The sequence below is a fragment of the Varroa destructor genome, unplaced genomic scaffold (genome assembly GCF_002443255.2).
Source record: "Varroa destructor unplaced genomic scaffold, Vdes_3.0 BEIS01000005.1, whole genome shotgun sequence".
Taxonomy (NCBI): Eukaryota; Metazoa; Arthropoda; class Arachnida; order Mesostigmata; family Varroidae; genus Varroa; species Varroa destructor.
The window spans coordinates 13,099,783-13,112,800 of NW_019211458.1; the positions used below are offsets into that span (position 1 = coordinate 13,099,783).

General features: G+C 39.5%; 1 protein-coding gene across 12 annotated transcripts in view; it reads left to right on the top strand.

The window, feature by feature from the left end:
• The first annotated feature begins 1,250 nt into the window (after nt 1–1,250).
• The window catches only part of LOC111251694 (Na(+)/citrate cotransporter-like), a 35,323-nt gene continuing 23,555 nt past the window's right edge, over nt 1,251–13,018 (top strand). Inside the window, exons 1-3 of one of the 12 annotated variants that reach the window (XM_022808536.2) lie at nt 8,496–8,513; nt 8,804–8,939; nt 12,545–12,644. In XM_022808536.2, the coding sequence (XP_022664271.1) occupies nt 12,546–12,644 (99 nt within the window). In that variant the 5' untranslated portion in view covers nt 8,496–8,513; nt 8,804–8,939; nt 12,545. Of the gene's footprint in view, nt 1,545–1,752; nt 2,994–3,094; nt 3,263–6,329; nt 6,611–8,318; nt 8,514–8,803; nt 8,940–12,544; nt 12,645–13,018 lie in introns of those variants that run through there. The other 11 variants (XM_086991741.1, XM_086991745.1, XM_086991739.1 and 8 more) reach the window with 11 other exon arrangements.

The window sequence follows — 13,018 nt, forward strand, 5'->3', positions numbered from 1 at the left end:
CGCTAGAAGGCTGAATAGTTAATAGGCTACAACGTATTGAAGTCGTAAGATCGACTGTAATCTTTTCGTTGCGTGTTAACTCATCGCTGAATTCACAGATGAACTTGCCCTACTCAGCGTATCCAATTAATAACATACGGTCAAACTATCCGCGAGGGCAGAGCTACGAAAATACGCACTGACCGAATCAACGTAGATTGTAATTAAATCTAGAGTAGTAAACGAAGCTAGTTTTTTTTCTGGGTGTTTCTAATAATATATTTAATCAAAATGCATATTTTTTTATTATAGAAGGTACTCTGCGTGTCAGTCTTGCAATTGACTCTGCACAAACTGTGCTACCGTACAAGTAGAACAGTAGTTAGGTTAGGTTAGGTAGTTAGGGCATCAATTAAGCGAGCTAGGCAACTGAACCGTCTCTCTTCAGAAGAAGTACTGTTATTGCTAAGTCAAATCTACCTCTCTATTGCATGATTATTGTCGCATACACGATTATAATATAAAGAGAAACGGCGAAATTATTGCTATTATGACTTTCGAACTATGTTATCGTATTTAAGGTAATTGTTATGTTACATTAATAGAGGGAGCAGTCACAGATCTGAATTTGAAAATTAACTGAATTTGAAAATGATTTACGTATAAGACAATTTTTTTAATAGAAACTTGCTAAATTAAGATGTACATAATTATGAATTAATATTTTTCTGACCATTCTAACCATAAATTATGAATATTTGAAGATAGGTCTAATATATACATATAATATATATATATATATACATATATATATTGCCCGTCACTTTTAAAAAAAGCGTAATCTAATGTAACGTAGTCTAATGGTTTATGTCCCGAAAATGATAATTCCTTTCAAATCCAACTTCACGAAGTGAATAATCAAGAGGTACTTTACTGCCTTTTCCTCCTTTAGTTGCTTTCTCATCTACTACCTTTTGCTCGGTCTTTCGTGATCTACAAATATCGGGGGTTTGATATCGGTCGCATATACCGGCAGTGTCAATGTACGTCAGTATACGGGTAAATCGAACACAATTGAACCAAGATTATATCGTATCAGGGATAGGAGGAAAGGGCCAGCAGCAAGCTTAGCAATATTAGAAATCCTTTCCTTTTGCGTGCTTCGACCTTATGGTGTATTCGTGCAAATCGCTTCTTAGGGCCTTCCCTATAACTATAACCGTTAGTGCGGTTAAGCAGCACGTAGAATTAGGTTAGCGTGCAAAGAAAGTTCATTGGCGTTCATTCTTGTACGTCCACCCTTGATTACGTTATACAGAAAATGATGCGTTGGATAGCTTCTATTGAGAAGGTCAATTAGTTCTACCAGACACTACACAGTCTCAATGCCGTGAGATGTTTTCACTAGAATAGGCTGTTAGTCATTAAAGCTGATAAACAGTTAATGGCTGCTAAACGATTATCTTGCGTATCGGAGTGATTATCGTCTGCTCTAAGCGAGAACGGTCGACTGGAAAATGGACAATTACCCTAGGACAGGAAAAGACAATGTATTGAGCCGAATGGTACGACCCGAAGTTCGAGTGATTCAGTCTAAATCGGACCATCTTCTGGTAGCCTTTTGAATGTATTAGGACCGTCAGATAACATCAAAACGTATGACTTAAATAACCGTGTCTAGTGTAAATGTGGTGGTGTGAGGAACGGTAATGCATGCGCTATCCAAAACAAGTGCATGTTTTGTTATAAGGTTCGAGCAGAGCGTGCTTTTATAGTCATCGCAGGAGTGAGGTGACCAGTTTGCGTTTGTTCCATACTAATAATGTGGGCATTCGAAAAGGGATGCCCTTGTTCGAGTGCATCGACGTTCAAGAGAAGTTGACCTATAGCTAGGGAGTGAACGTGCGCTCGACTTCGCTAATCGTTTAAGAAGCAGGTCATATTTGCCAGTGACGTTGCCACTGCAAGGGTTTTGGAATACCCCACGCCAATGGCGAGAGAATGGAGAATTCCGTTGGAGCGGAGCTCCATTAAGTCAATGAATAAAGAGATAGATGGAAAATACCTTGTCTACTTTGCGATACCTTGTCGACTATCAATGCGCGCCGACAAACAGATTTATCGATATTAATTAGCATTTGACAATAATGAGGAAAAAAGCAGAGAAGGCAAGTATCAGACTTGGCTTTAAAACAAAGGTTTGATTGCTGGTGGCAGACTTGTAATAGAAGACAGTACGCTGACTAAAGTCGTATTGTCTCTGTTTCGTATCCCATAGTTGTAACTACGTCACCACGACGATGAAATCAGATAAGCAGGTATCTAACAGGAAGTTACCATGCGCCACGTAAAATCTGCAAGAGGTCATTAATTCTGTCACGAAATTTACTACGGCATCCTCAGGTAGTGCGGCTAAATATAGTGGATGAACGTGCTGTCTTAACGCGATCAGCTAGAACGACCTGCCTTTGAACCGCACCATTTTTTATAAGCGTAGCAAATCTCGTGTATTGGCTAATTGTATTTTTTGTCCTTGACTCTGAAGACACCCTAGTTCAGAGCCAATCTTCAATGGAGTTTCCATCAAACGAACAAGCTGTTTGCTTGCCGGCGACTACCGACGCGATGGTCAATGTTAACCGGCCGAGGGAATAACGAATTAAGTAAGCGACATCAAACGTGTTAAACATTCCCAGTGTATAGACGCGGCGGCAGTTATATTTCGCGGTTTCTCTTAAAATATTTTCAGCGTAAGGTACAGCAGCCGTAGAAAGTTCCGCGGCTGGCACTATCACCATTATATAGACTACTACTGAACCCTCTCGCCTTCTCATTCTATCTCTCTGTAAACAGAAGCGATTTGCCCTCTAATCAATAGGCATCTCTTCTCGACCATTCAGACGCTTGCTATCGTCCTACCGGTCGCTCGAGCCCATCGAGGAAGTCTCGGATGAGATCCAACGCAGATCTCGGTGAACTTGCCTATTGTACATCGCGCAATACTTTACAACACAGTAAGGAGATAGCTCTATACTATACAGTATTGTGATCAATGATAACAATCAATCAATCAATCAATCAATGATCGCAATCATGCGATTAGGACATGTATACACAGTAAGTGTGTCTAACTGATGGATAGTTTTTTCATTGAGCAGTAAACATACTATGTGAACGACACATTTTATCCTCAAATGCATCACCATTGCTACTTACGGCGTAAAAAAGCAGTTCAAACAAGGTTCTGTGCATCGGAAAGTGGTTGGCTATGGGTTTACTACAGGTGGGTAACGAAAGCAGTTATTATACGTCTCTGGCTGTGCACTGAAACCGCTTTTAGGTGAAGCTTTACCTTAACTTTCTTTTTATCAGTGGAATTAGGGATGCTCTACTAGTTCGTAGTACAGCAAGGGCCTAGTACCACAAAGAAGATGGTTTCTGGGCATTCCGAATACACCATTTAAGTCACCGTAGCCTAGAGACGCATAATAATCGTTAAGTTAGTAGTCAAACCCAAAAAACACATATTTACAATACAAGAAAAAAGAATTCTAGCGTCTACGACGTAGCCAGTGTAGATAGTACTTGGCGTATAATGCTTAGAATAAGTTCAATTGACTGGCTCTTTTTTAACTTCGAACTTACTCACGCGAAAGCTATGCGTACCAGCAATATTGGTGTTCACTGCAGAAGCATTGTGAGCATGATACGCTTATATAGCGACCATATTACGTACACTATATTTGCGCATATACGAACAATGAAAATATCTACATATATGAATAAGGTAAATGTGGTATCCGGCTTCTCTGTTAGTACTTATCTAGCGACGCTGAATTTCTCGGCTACTGACTCTACAACGACTCTCTAAAATTATTTTGTAAATACTGAACATTTTCCTTTTGCGTTTTATTTAAACTAGTAAAAGCACAAAATGTACATTCTAGTAGATTATCGAATTCTCTATTATTTATTATTTATCTTTAAGCATAGACTCGCTCGATTTTTTCTCCTAATCTTTTTCTTTTATAGTAGGTACGTCACTCGTATTTACTCGCTTCTGAAAATAACCATTGTTGGCATATACTACGAACACAATGTACAATTACAGTCTTTTTAGTTAAATAACGCCGTCTATATACACAGGGGTTGGTAAAAAGATACAGTACATGCTTTATTCTAGCTTATAGCTTCACAGAATGCTAAGTTTGTTGTTTGAAAAGTACGTTCTTATTCGCGTAATAATTGCAGTCACTCGCCGAAGGTTGATTCAATCATAAACTTTAATTACTTATGTAAATAGATTTCGAGATAAACTAAAAATAAGCTGCTTTACGATACTTTCGGTTTTTTGATAAGGCAACCACCTATCAGTGGTATAGCGTCCTGTAAATATTTGTCCATGTACAGTAGGTTGGATTTGTTAATTTTGTGTTATTCTTTATATTTGTTAATTTCGTTAATATGTTAAACTTGTTGTGTAACGAATTCATGTGGTCCGACCACAGTCAACGATATATCGCTGATTCTGCTCTCGCTGTCGTTGCTGTCAATACTGCTTACCGCTTTCAGTCTCTCAGCGTTTTACTGACAATAGTGAATAGCCTTAGAGCAGGGTTATACTGTGAACTATACCGCCTCATCGAGATATCGTCGTCTGAGTTGCTGTAACGCAAGCGATATATGCATAGGCCCCGTCCTTCAGAAAGGTTGCTAAATATAGACACCCCTTGACAGTACTTCTGGTCGCTTTTCCGTCCTTTCGTTGGAAACATTATCTCAGTTTTTGTCAGGAACCCAAAAATGTTGGCACACTGTGTCTACTTTGTTCGCTTGCCCTTTTTTTACTGAAATGTCACATCGGGCTCCCCTAGATGCTGGCCTGAGGCAACTGCAATAGCTGAAATGAGGACAAAAGCACTCGACAACAACGCGTGCTTTTATTTGTGTGTGGTTATTTTGTACTTTTGTTAATCACAAAGGTCCCCTGGCAACTCTCAAACGTCGATCAAAAGAAAGATGGCCGGTACGTCCTTGACCTCCCTTTCCAGTGTCGAAGAAGGCAAGCCAAATCGAGAGTCACCAGTATCGCTGCCTGTGGTATGACAACCAATAACAGTGAGTAATAGTCGCTAACTTTACCGACTATTCATTGTTGTTACAATGGCAGAGACACCGAGCAGGTCCACAATAATCATCATCTCGATCGACAACACGGAACTCGAACTGAAAAACGAATCAGTGAGGAACGGACAGGAATTGAGGCGCATTTGGCAATTTCAGTTGGAGAATACATAGAAGGAAAAAGGAGGGTAACGCACTACTCCGTAAAAGGGCTAGAAAAGTTTTCCTTTCTGGAGGGCTTGGGGGCTAACTGTAAAAATGGCATTTTTACTATCTGTTTCGTTCTGGCCGCTGGAACTACGGGCATTAACACTAAAATCTCATCAGAACGGTGTTCGGGGGCAGAGGCTTTGGTAGAGAAAAACCTCGACAAATAACAAGCGGCACAAAAGGAGAAAACGAATTAGGACACGAAAGAACAATGGAAATTCCCATTGAAATCAGCTGCCACCATCTAATAGTCGGGGGCAATCAGGAAGAAAAGAGAGGGGCGCTGTGGTTGTAAAAAAGCAGCAGCGACCGGGCTTCCGTCAGCTGATCCATAAGAATTTACTCGTTTTCCAAACTGATTCAACGCCAAAAAATCAGCCAGTCAGAAACTGACACTCGTTCTACAGGCGCAAAGACGGTTATCGATGATGCATGCACGGCTGGCCCACACAAGGAAGGCCCCTTCCCATTTCCACAGTTACCTCTCTCTGCTTCTTAATCTCTAGGACGATAGAACATATAAACGGCAATAAAGCGATAACAAAACAAGAGGACACGTACTCATTGGGACATGGTTAATCCAAGTAATCATCTTCAGAGAGATGGATCGGGTTTGTTTACGACATAAGCAGCTCAGCAGCCGCATACTTCCTTCGCTTGGTCGTGTATAGGCCTTTCGGATACACTTCGAAAAAAATCCTGAACAAAAATTACCACAACAGTAATTTTGTTTGTCGTGGTTATTTAACTGAACATGTATACGTCCTTATCAAACGTAAGCAGATATACAGGCGCCGTCAGACAAAATTGTTTATTCTTCTGAGACGAACGTTAACTGCAGACGCGTAATATGCGCTTTTAGCGTGCAATTAAAAAAAGTGGTTATTATATCAGCTGACCCATATATACATATATATATGTATATACATACAATTTTTGTATAAAATAGACGTAGGGGCAGTCTTTTAAGCAGCTGCATTGCGAACAAAAAATTGAAACCTAAAAAAAGTTTGAAAAATACGGTGACCCCATGTCAGCAAGGATCTCTATCGGAAACATTGTAACTGTACTGGTTGTTCAAGCATTAATGGAAGCTTATGAGGTCACAATCCTACTCGCGACGTGGAGGAGACGTTTTTCTTAAATGTTTTATTTAACTATCTGTAAATATCATGAGCGGATCAGTTTCATTGATATCTAATGAACAACAGCCTGCAATTAGCTTGTACGCATGTAAACCTATAGAGACGGAAGAGTAGTGGCCACAGTGAACGTATTTGGCAGTCTTAACGTTCAGGTAAGTCGGATCCGTTGTAGGTTGAATCTAGTTCTGCTAGCATCGGTCAGCTATGCTTTGCACAGTACGTAGCAGTGGCATTAAGTAATATTAACGCTATTATTAAAGACGACATCTGACAATCGATAGCCTATTGACTCACTTCGTATACAATCTGGCCGACTTCGCACGGTTCATAGGACTCGGGCAAAAGTCGGCTGCCAGTAAGAAAACAAGAATTTAATTTTTTATCGAACACCTATTAGTACGGTGCAGATTTTACGAGCCTAGGACACATTAAGGCATGTTTTGTAAGCACTTACAGACAACAATTTCTTCGGCTGTGAATAAGCAACAATCTGATAGTCCTGCCTTATAAACGAATAGATGTGTAAACGTCCAACGTCCACTACGTGTAAACAAAACGGTAATATGACTGTATATATTAGTTATTACAGTATTTAAGATTATGCCATCTACTAGGGCAGAGAGGGTTACAGTATGAAAATAAGAACCACTTTAGATCAGTGAGCTCAGTCAAGACAAATTGCTTGCTGAAGTGTGACATATATGCTTCGGTCCGACAGCCTCTGAGAATTCCTCGAAAACGCATCGGTACGATCTAGAATGTGCTACGAACTAATTGGTCTACAATAAAAACGAGGAAGAGTTGAAAATGATATTAACTATGCATACATTTAAGCTGCTTTACCTAAAGTAATTGCGATTCGATGGCATGGTCTCTGGTGTGCGATGTATAGAGATTTAGCTGAAAATAAAAGCTAAGTTTTGCCAGAGCGATGCAAAAGTAGTTCGGATCCTGTTGCTTGCTAGGAGATCATTCAGAGATCAGAGATCAGAGGCGTGAAAAAGCATGAACTCATTTGATTCTTGGGCACAGTAACGCTTAAAAGGTAGCGAACGTCCAGATGCGAAAAGATTTCGCTAAACTGCCCTTTGAAACATAGTAGGGCTCAAATGCAGAAGGACACCATCGAGGATAGATGTAGGTGAAACCGAGTAACTATTTGTCGGACCTTTCATAGTTTTCAGCAAAAATGAACATGAAGAGCTGCTGCGGTACCTGGCACATAAAGGCAGATCACAATGAGCAGACTAAAGAAAAACGGATAAAATGCCATTGCAGTTTGAATAGCAACGACATATATTGTATGCTATTTTCACTGAAGAGTATCTCTTTTCAACGGTACTCAGCTGCGTCACTTAATGAAAACGGGTTGTACTCGCTGACGTGCGTTTCAACGCGTCACTATTCAATTGAATAGTTATTGTGAATATTAAACTAACAGGCCAAAAATCTAAACAAAAAGTAGGCCAAGAGTCCCCTTTTGGCGTTTAGGAGACTGAGCTCATTTACCTGAACTTTCGATACCTCAGCCAACATGAGAAGTTGCGTCTTTAAAAAAAGTTTTTTATCTTGTACTTTCCAAGGTGTCACTCAAAAGAGCCATAAGAGCTAAAAGGTTGAGTCAGCTACAAGCTCATACATTTCGCAGTATAACACAACGAACACCAGTAAAAAGTAATTGTGAACTATTTGACGATTCATTGTTAGCTCTTTTCAAAGGCCCGTTCGACGTTCCTATGTTTTTTTCATTTGATTCGTCGAAATGTTTACAGCAGCTGAGCAGATCTAAATGAAAGCGTAGTTCTCTGTACGAGGTTATTAGAAACAGTCTAGAGTCACTCTCGTTCTTCAACTCTGTTGTGTGTAGCAACATTGAAGGCCTATTGTGTTAGTTGATTGCCTAAGTAAAATATTTGTACACGCTTAGCCTCGCCGAATTCGGTCGACGCGGCGAAGGCTAAATCTTTCGGATACAAAATCAAATACCGGATGCTTTACGATTGATGATTACGAAGTTTATTTAGAACAGAATGGCTGCATTGGTGGGTTGAATTCGTAAGTATTTTAAAGTACGTCCCTTACACTGGACCCCCAGGCGTATTTAACTTGTTGGCAAGCCTTTATCCTGTATACACACATGCATAGACATACGCACACACATCCTTGTTCAGACACGTTATTGAGTAATAATATTCTGCATAAGCCCACAGATTGTTATTAAACGCACCAACCTACGTGTACACACAAAGGGAATTACATGTGCGTTACTTGATGGTTACCAACCGCGCTGATTTTTACAAATGCTTTGTTATTAAAAAAAAGCTAAAGTATGATGTGGTTTATAGTATTTCCCAGCGAATAACAACCAGGAATGCAAATCAGATGTAGGCCGTGGGTGTCCGTCGAAAATGGAATGAAATCGTGCAAGCTTCGACAGGGCTTCGACTTACTCATTAGAAGCTTGAGATAATTATTTCTAAGGTAAATCGTGCAGAAATACTAGTACCGTTCAAACTTGATAGAAAATGTGTGTGTTATTTAGCTGGTTTTGGTTCATTATTAAAAAATATGTTAGCCAAACAACATTTAATTGGTTGGTAATGTATTGACGACAAGTCGGCCTGAAAACATTGCGAACCAATCAAATTTCTGTTATTTTTTTTTGTGTTGATCCTCATTATCTTTGATCTAGTTGACGCCGATGGTAAGAGCCTGACAACTGTACATTTGAGTTTAATATATTCACTAGTATGATATTGCCTATGGCTATACTTAGTTTACTCAACGGTGAAACCTTCCGAGTGCGAGTCCATAGGTAAAATCTGAATATTATGATGCGCAGGCTTTCATTAGTCTATCACAATTGCCGACATATTGGTAGTAGGGTAGCTAAGGTAGGAAGGGCCATTTCCAGTAGGCCTCTTGTCGTAGTGCCGTTGTCACATGTGGCGCAGGCCATCGTGGAACTATTTTTGTCTAATGCGAGTATCCTCATTCGTAGTCAGTCAATGCACATTGGAAATGTGCTAAGTCTTATGTGAAAGTGTGCTAAATTCAGCTTTACCGGCTTTTTGATCTCAAGAAAGGACGCTTGCTTAGAACAGATTGGAAGACCCAGTTGAGACTAAACGAGAGAAATCAGTAAAAGTTCGATATTACAAAGGAAGTTAAAATGAAGATTACTAGGAATATTTAGTTATAGCTGATCAGGTTTTATCGTATAAGCGTATATATAAATCTGATCAAGAATCAGTCCAGCTGATTCTTGATCAGGTTGGCGAGAACACCAGAAGGTCTCCTATTGCATTTCGAGAAAGTTAGTTTGCTACTTTTCCAAACGGCAGAGGATAGAGCATGCAATTTTGTGCAGTAAAAAGGATCTCTATGATATAACTGTATATAGGGTCAATCAAAATAACTGTGAAAAATTCTATGAGGAACTTGATAGTGTACCGGGTACACACCCACCCGTACCCGTGGAGTTTTGCTTCTCTTCCGGAATTTTCTATTCGGGCTTGTGTAATGCTTCTGGTAAGGAGAATCATTATAAGAGTTCAGGTTTTAAAGATGGCTGAATTCGTACTGGATGGCTACGTTGCAACATGTAGCATCAGGTATGGAGATTTGATCAAGTATAGCATACTTGATTACATTCAGGATTCGCCTTTGCATCTTTTTACAAATACCAGTAGTAAGAGTGTCCCGATAATAATAAAAGCCTGCGATCAGTCTAAAAGTATTGCATACGTATGTGCAGACAGAGCAACGAAGGAGGTAACGTTGATCAAAAGCTAGAAAGCAAATTACTTATCGGTTCAACGGAAAGATACATTTGAAGCTACGAAATAGTTGACTTCATTCTGAACCGACGTTACTTCAACTGCAACGATACTCGTTTTTCTAACAAAAAACACACTTTTATATATTGTGCATTGCTTTTATATATTTGCATGCATATATCTAAAGAAACACTTTTTACCCCATATCGCTAGGTTACAACTATATCTGTGGCTGTGACGAATGAAGTGTTTTCAATGACAAAATTCACATACACCCATTGATCGAAAACGTACGTGCCACGAACGTGGATTCAAAGCATGCGCTAAGCTGACATGGCCGTAAGCTCCAAACACCAAACCATATAAGGCAACAAATACTTCTAACACCAGCATACACCTAACACTTCAAGCTGACCTCTTTTTCATGTATACGATGTTACCCACATCCATACCGCACAACAATATGTAACGTATATAGTTGTTTATCCTATACTATCTGAACCATAGAGTATCGAACTGAAAAGGATCCGGATAGTTTTTGATAAAATCTATGAACTGTTGTTCTCTACAGTAGGAGAACGCATCAACTCAATAAAGAGTAAACACCGAAAGAAAAAATGGCGGAGTAAGGAGCAGCCAAGCGCTTACAGGCTTCATAGATTTTGGCTAGGACTGGAGAAAAGTTTTGACTGTCAGTTCATGTAAAAGGCTTGGAAAGATACACGACCCTATGAGAGATCAGTAAAAATTTGTCCCTTTGGAAAGAATGTTTTCGCACAAACCCGGATTTAGATAGAAGCTCTCATTTTGAAATGATAAACAAGGTAAGAAAAAAAGGCACAAAGATTGAGTGTCAAACTTGTGTCATAATCTAGACTGGCTAGTGGATGTTTCGGAATAGCTAGACATAATCTGAATAGTGGAATTATGACCTATTTAGCGAATCAGAAATGAAAACCAATTATAAAGAAGACCGGCAAATGTCCGTTGATATAATGATAAATCAAATCGATTCGACGGTTTTATTCCAGTGGTGCGCAGATGCTATTTGGATGCAGACTTGTTGCACGGCGCACCACACACCCTCGATGGGAATAGTGAAATCTGTACATATCGCTTTTGCGAGATAACAAGCTTTGACAAAAATATTGTTGTTAGATCCGCACCTCGACTTGGTCGAACGTCCCTGTTTCTAATTATGAAGGTGCTTGTCAATGCATTGAAACGTTCGTTTGCCAGTGAGGTTGAATTTTTCTGTTAATGGTGCCCTTTTTTCTCCATGGCAGCTCATCTTGATTTTGTTCATTTTCGACACCTGCGTAGATGCTGCGTGCGTCGTGTGTAGCTCAACATGTATGTTGAGGATGCAAGGCACATATATATATATATTTTTACCACTCTAAAGAATGGTGTACTGCGCAGAGAACTATATCTGTGGGAAACTGTTATGGCAGCCCTCATGTCGTGGGCAGAATTGGGTCTGCACGTGAAAAATACTTGACTGGGTTGTTGATGTTCAGGGTGTAGCACCACACTGTTTTTCAACAAATTCTTTCAAATCGAATCTTTTCGTCACTTGTATCTTGCAACAGCATATCACCATTGTTTTTCGTCGAGCCTTGCGCACGTTTTTATATCATCTGCATACACTAGAAAAGTAAAATACAATGCAAGTAATATGTGCACTACAAAATATATCTATGAGGACTCAGGATTGTCCCTTGGAGACAATCCGAAGTGGGTCCGGACCTTAGCACGAAAGGTACGGCCGCTGACAAAACTTTGTATCTAGTTCTCTTCTCGATTACCAACGCCGAAATGGAAAAGCATCTTGAGATGTGTGTATGCACGTAACGTTTCGATATATATATATATATGGAACATCTAAACAAACACTGGTAAGCCACTTGCCTGAAAAAAACTAAAATACTCACTTGCGTTATGTAATCCATGTTTTAAATACATCTGGACCTGGAATAACAGAATAAAAATTATTAGAGCAACAACCCAATGATCGCAAATTGACTTTATGTAAAAACGCACTCTATAGGTAAAATAAGCTGAGTTGCATGGTGACACATCTCCATGCAACATCATCATATAAATTTTCTTCTAGCATATCTTTCTTATACTCTCCTATAAAATCTAGGAAATACCGAAAACCGTACGAGACTAATTTTACTCATAGATTTGCCACAACGATTACCTGTCGCAATAAAATGGATCAGTTCTTGCATTGCTATATTTACATGTAGGTACGCGTATTTTGAAAAGAGATGTTATATTATTTTTTCCTTTCCGTTTTAGAATGAAGATTACCTGGCAATCGGTGAAGCCGAAGCTACGGTGTCTTGTAGCTGTTATTATACCTGTGCTACTGTGCCCTTTACTTCTGTACGGAACCAGGGTACGTATAGGGTTGAAATGCGTCCTATATTCGATAAAGACCTTCATTGAGTTTTTATTTGTTTACAAAGTACTCTTGCTTTTATTTATTTCATGTATAATAATTTTTAGCTAGTAATGATTCGAATCTAGATCCAATGAGCGCGTAATCGGAGCATTTTGGGCTCGTTTTCTTCTGGTCTCAGTTCATTCGAAGTCAGTTTTCGATATTTCATAGTGATTCTCAATATCCGCAGTTGATATCTGGTGGTCGTGGGCATGTGACGAGTAAGGCTTCAGTAGACCGAAAGCAAACACAGCTCGATAAATGGCCCATTTATAGCTTTTACCTTGACAGCAACGGCGCGTAGGTTTAACACATTGGGACTGGGCATA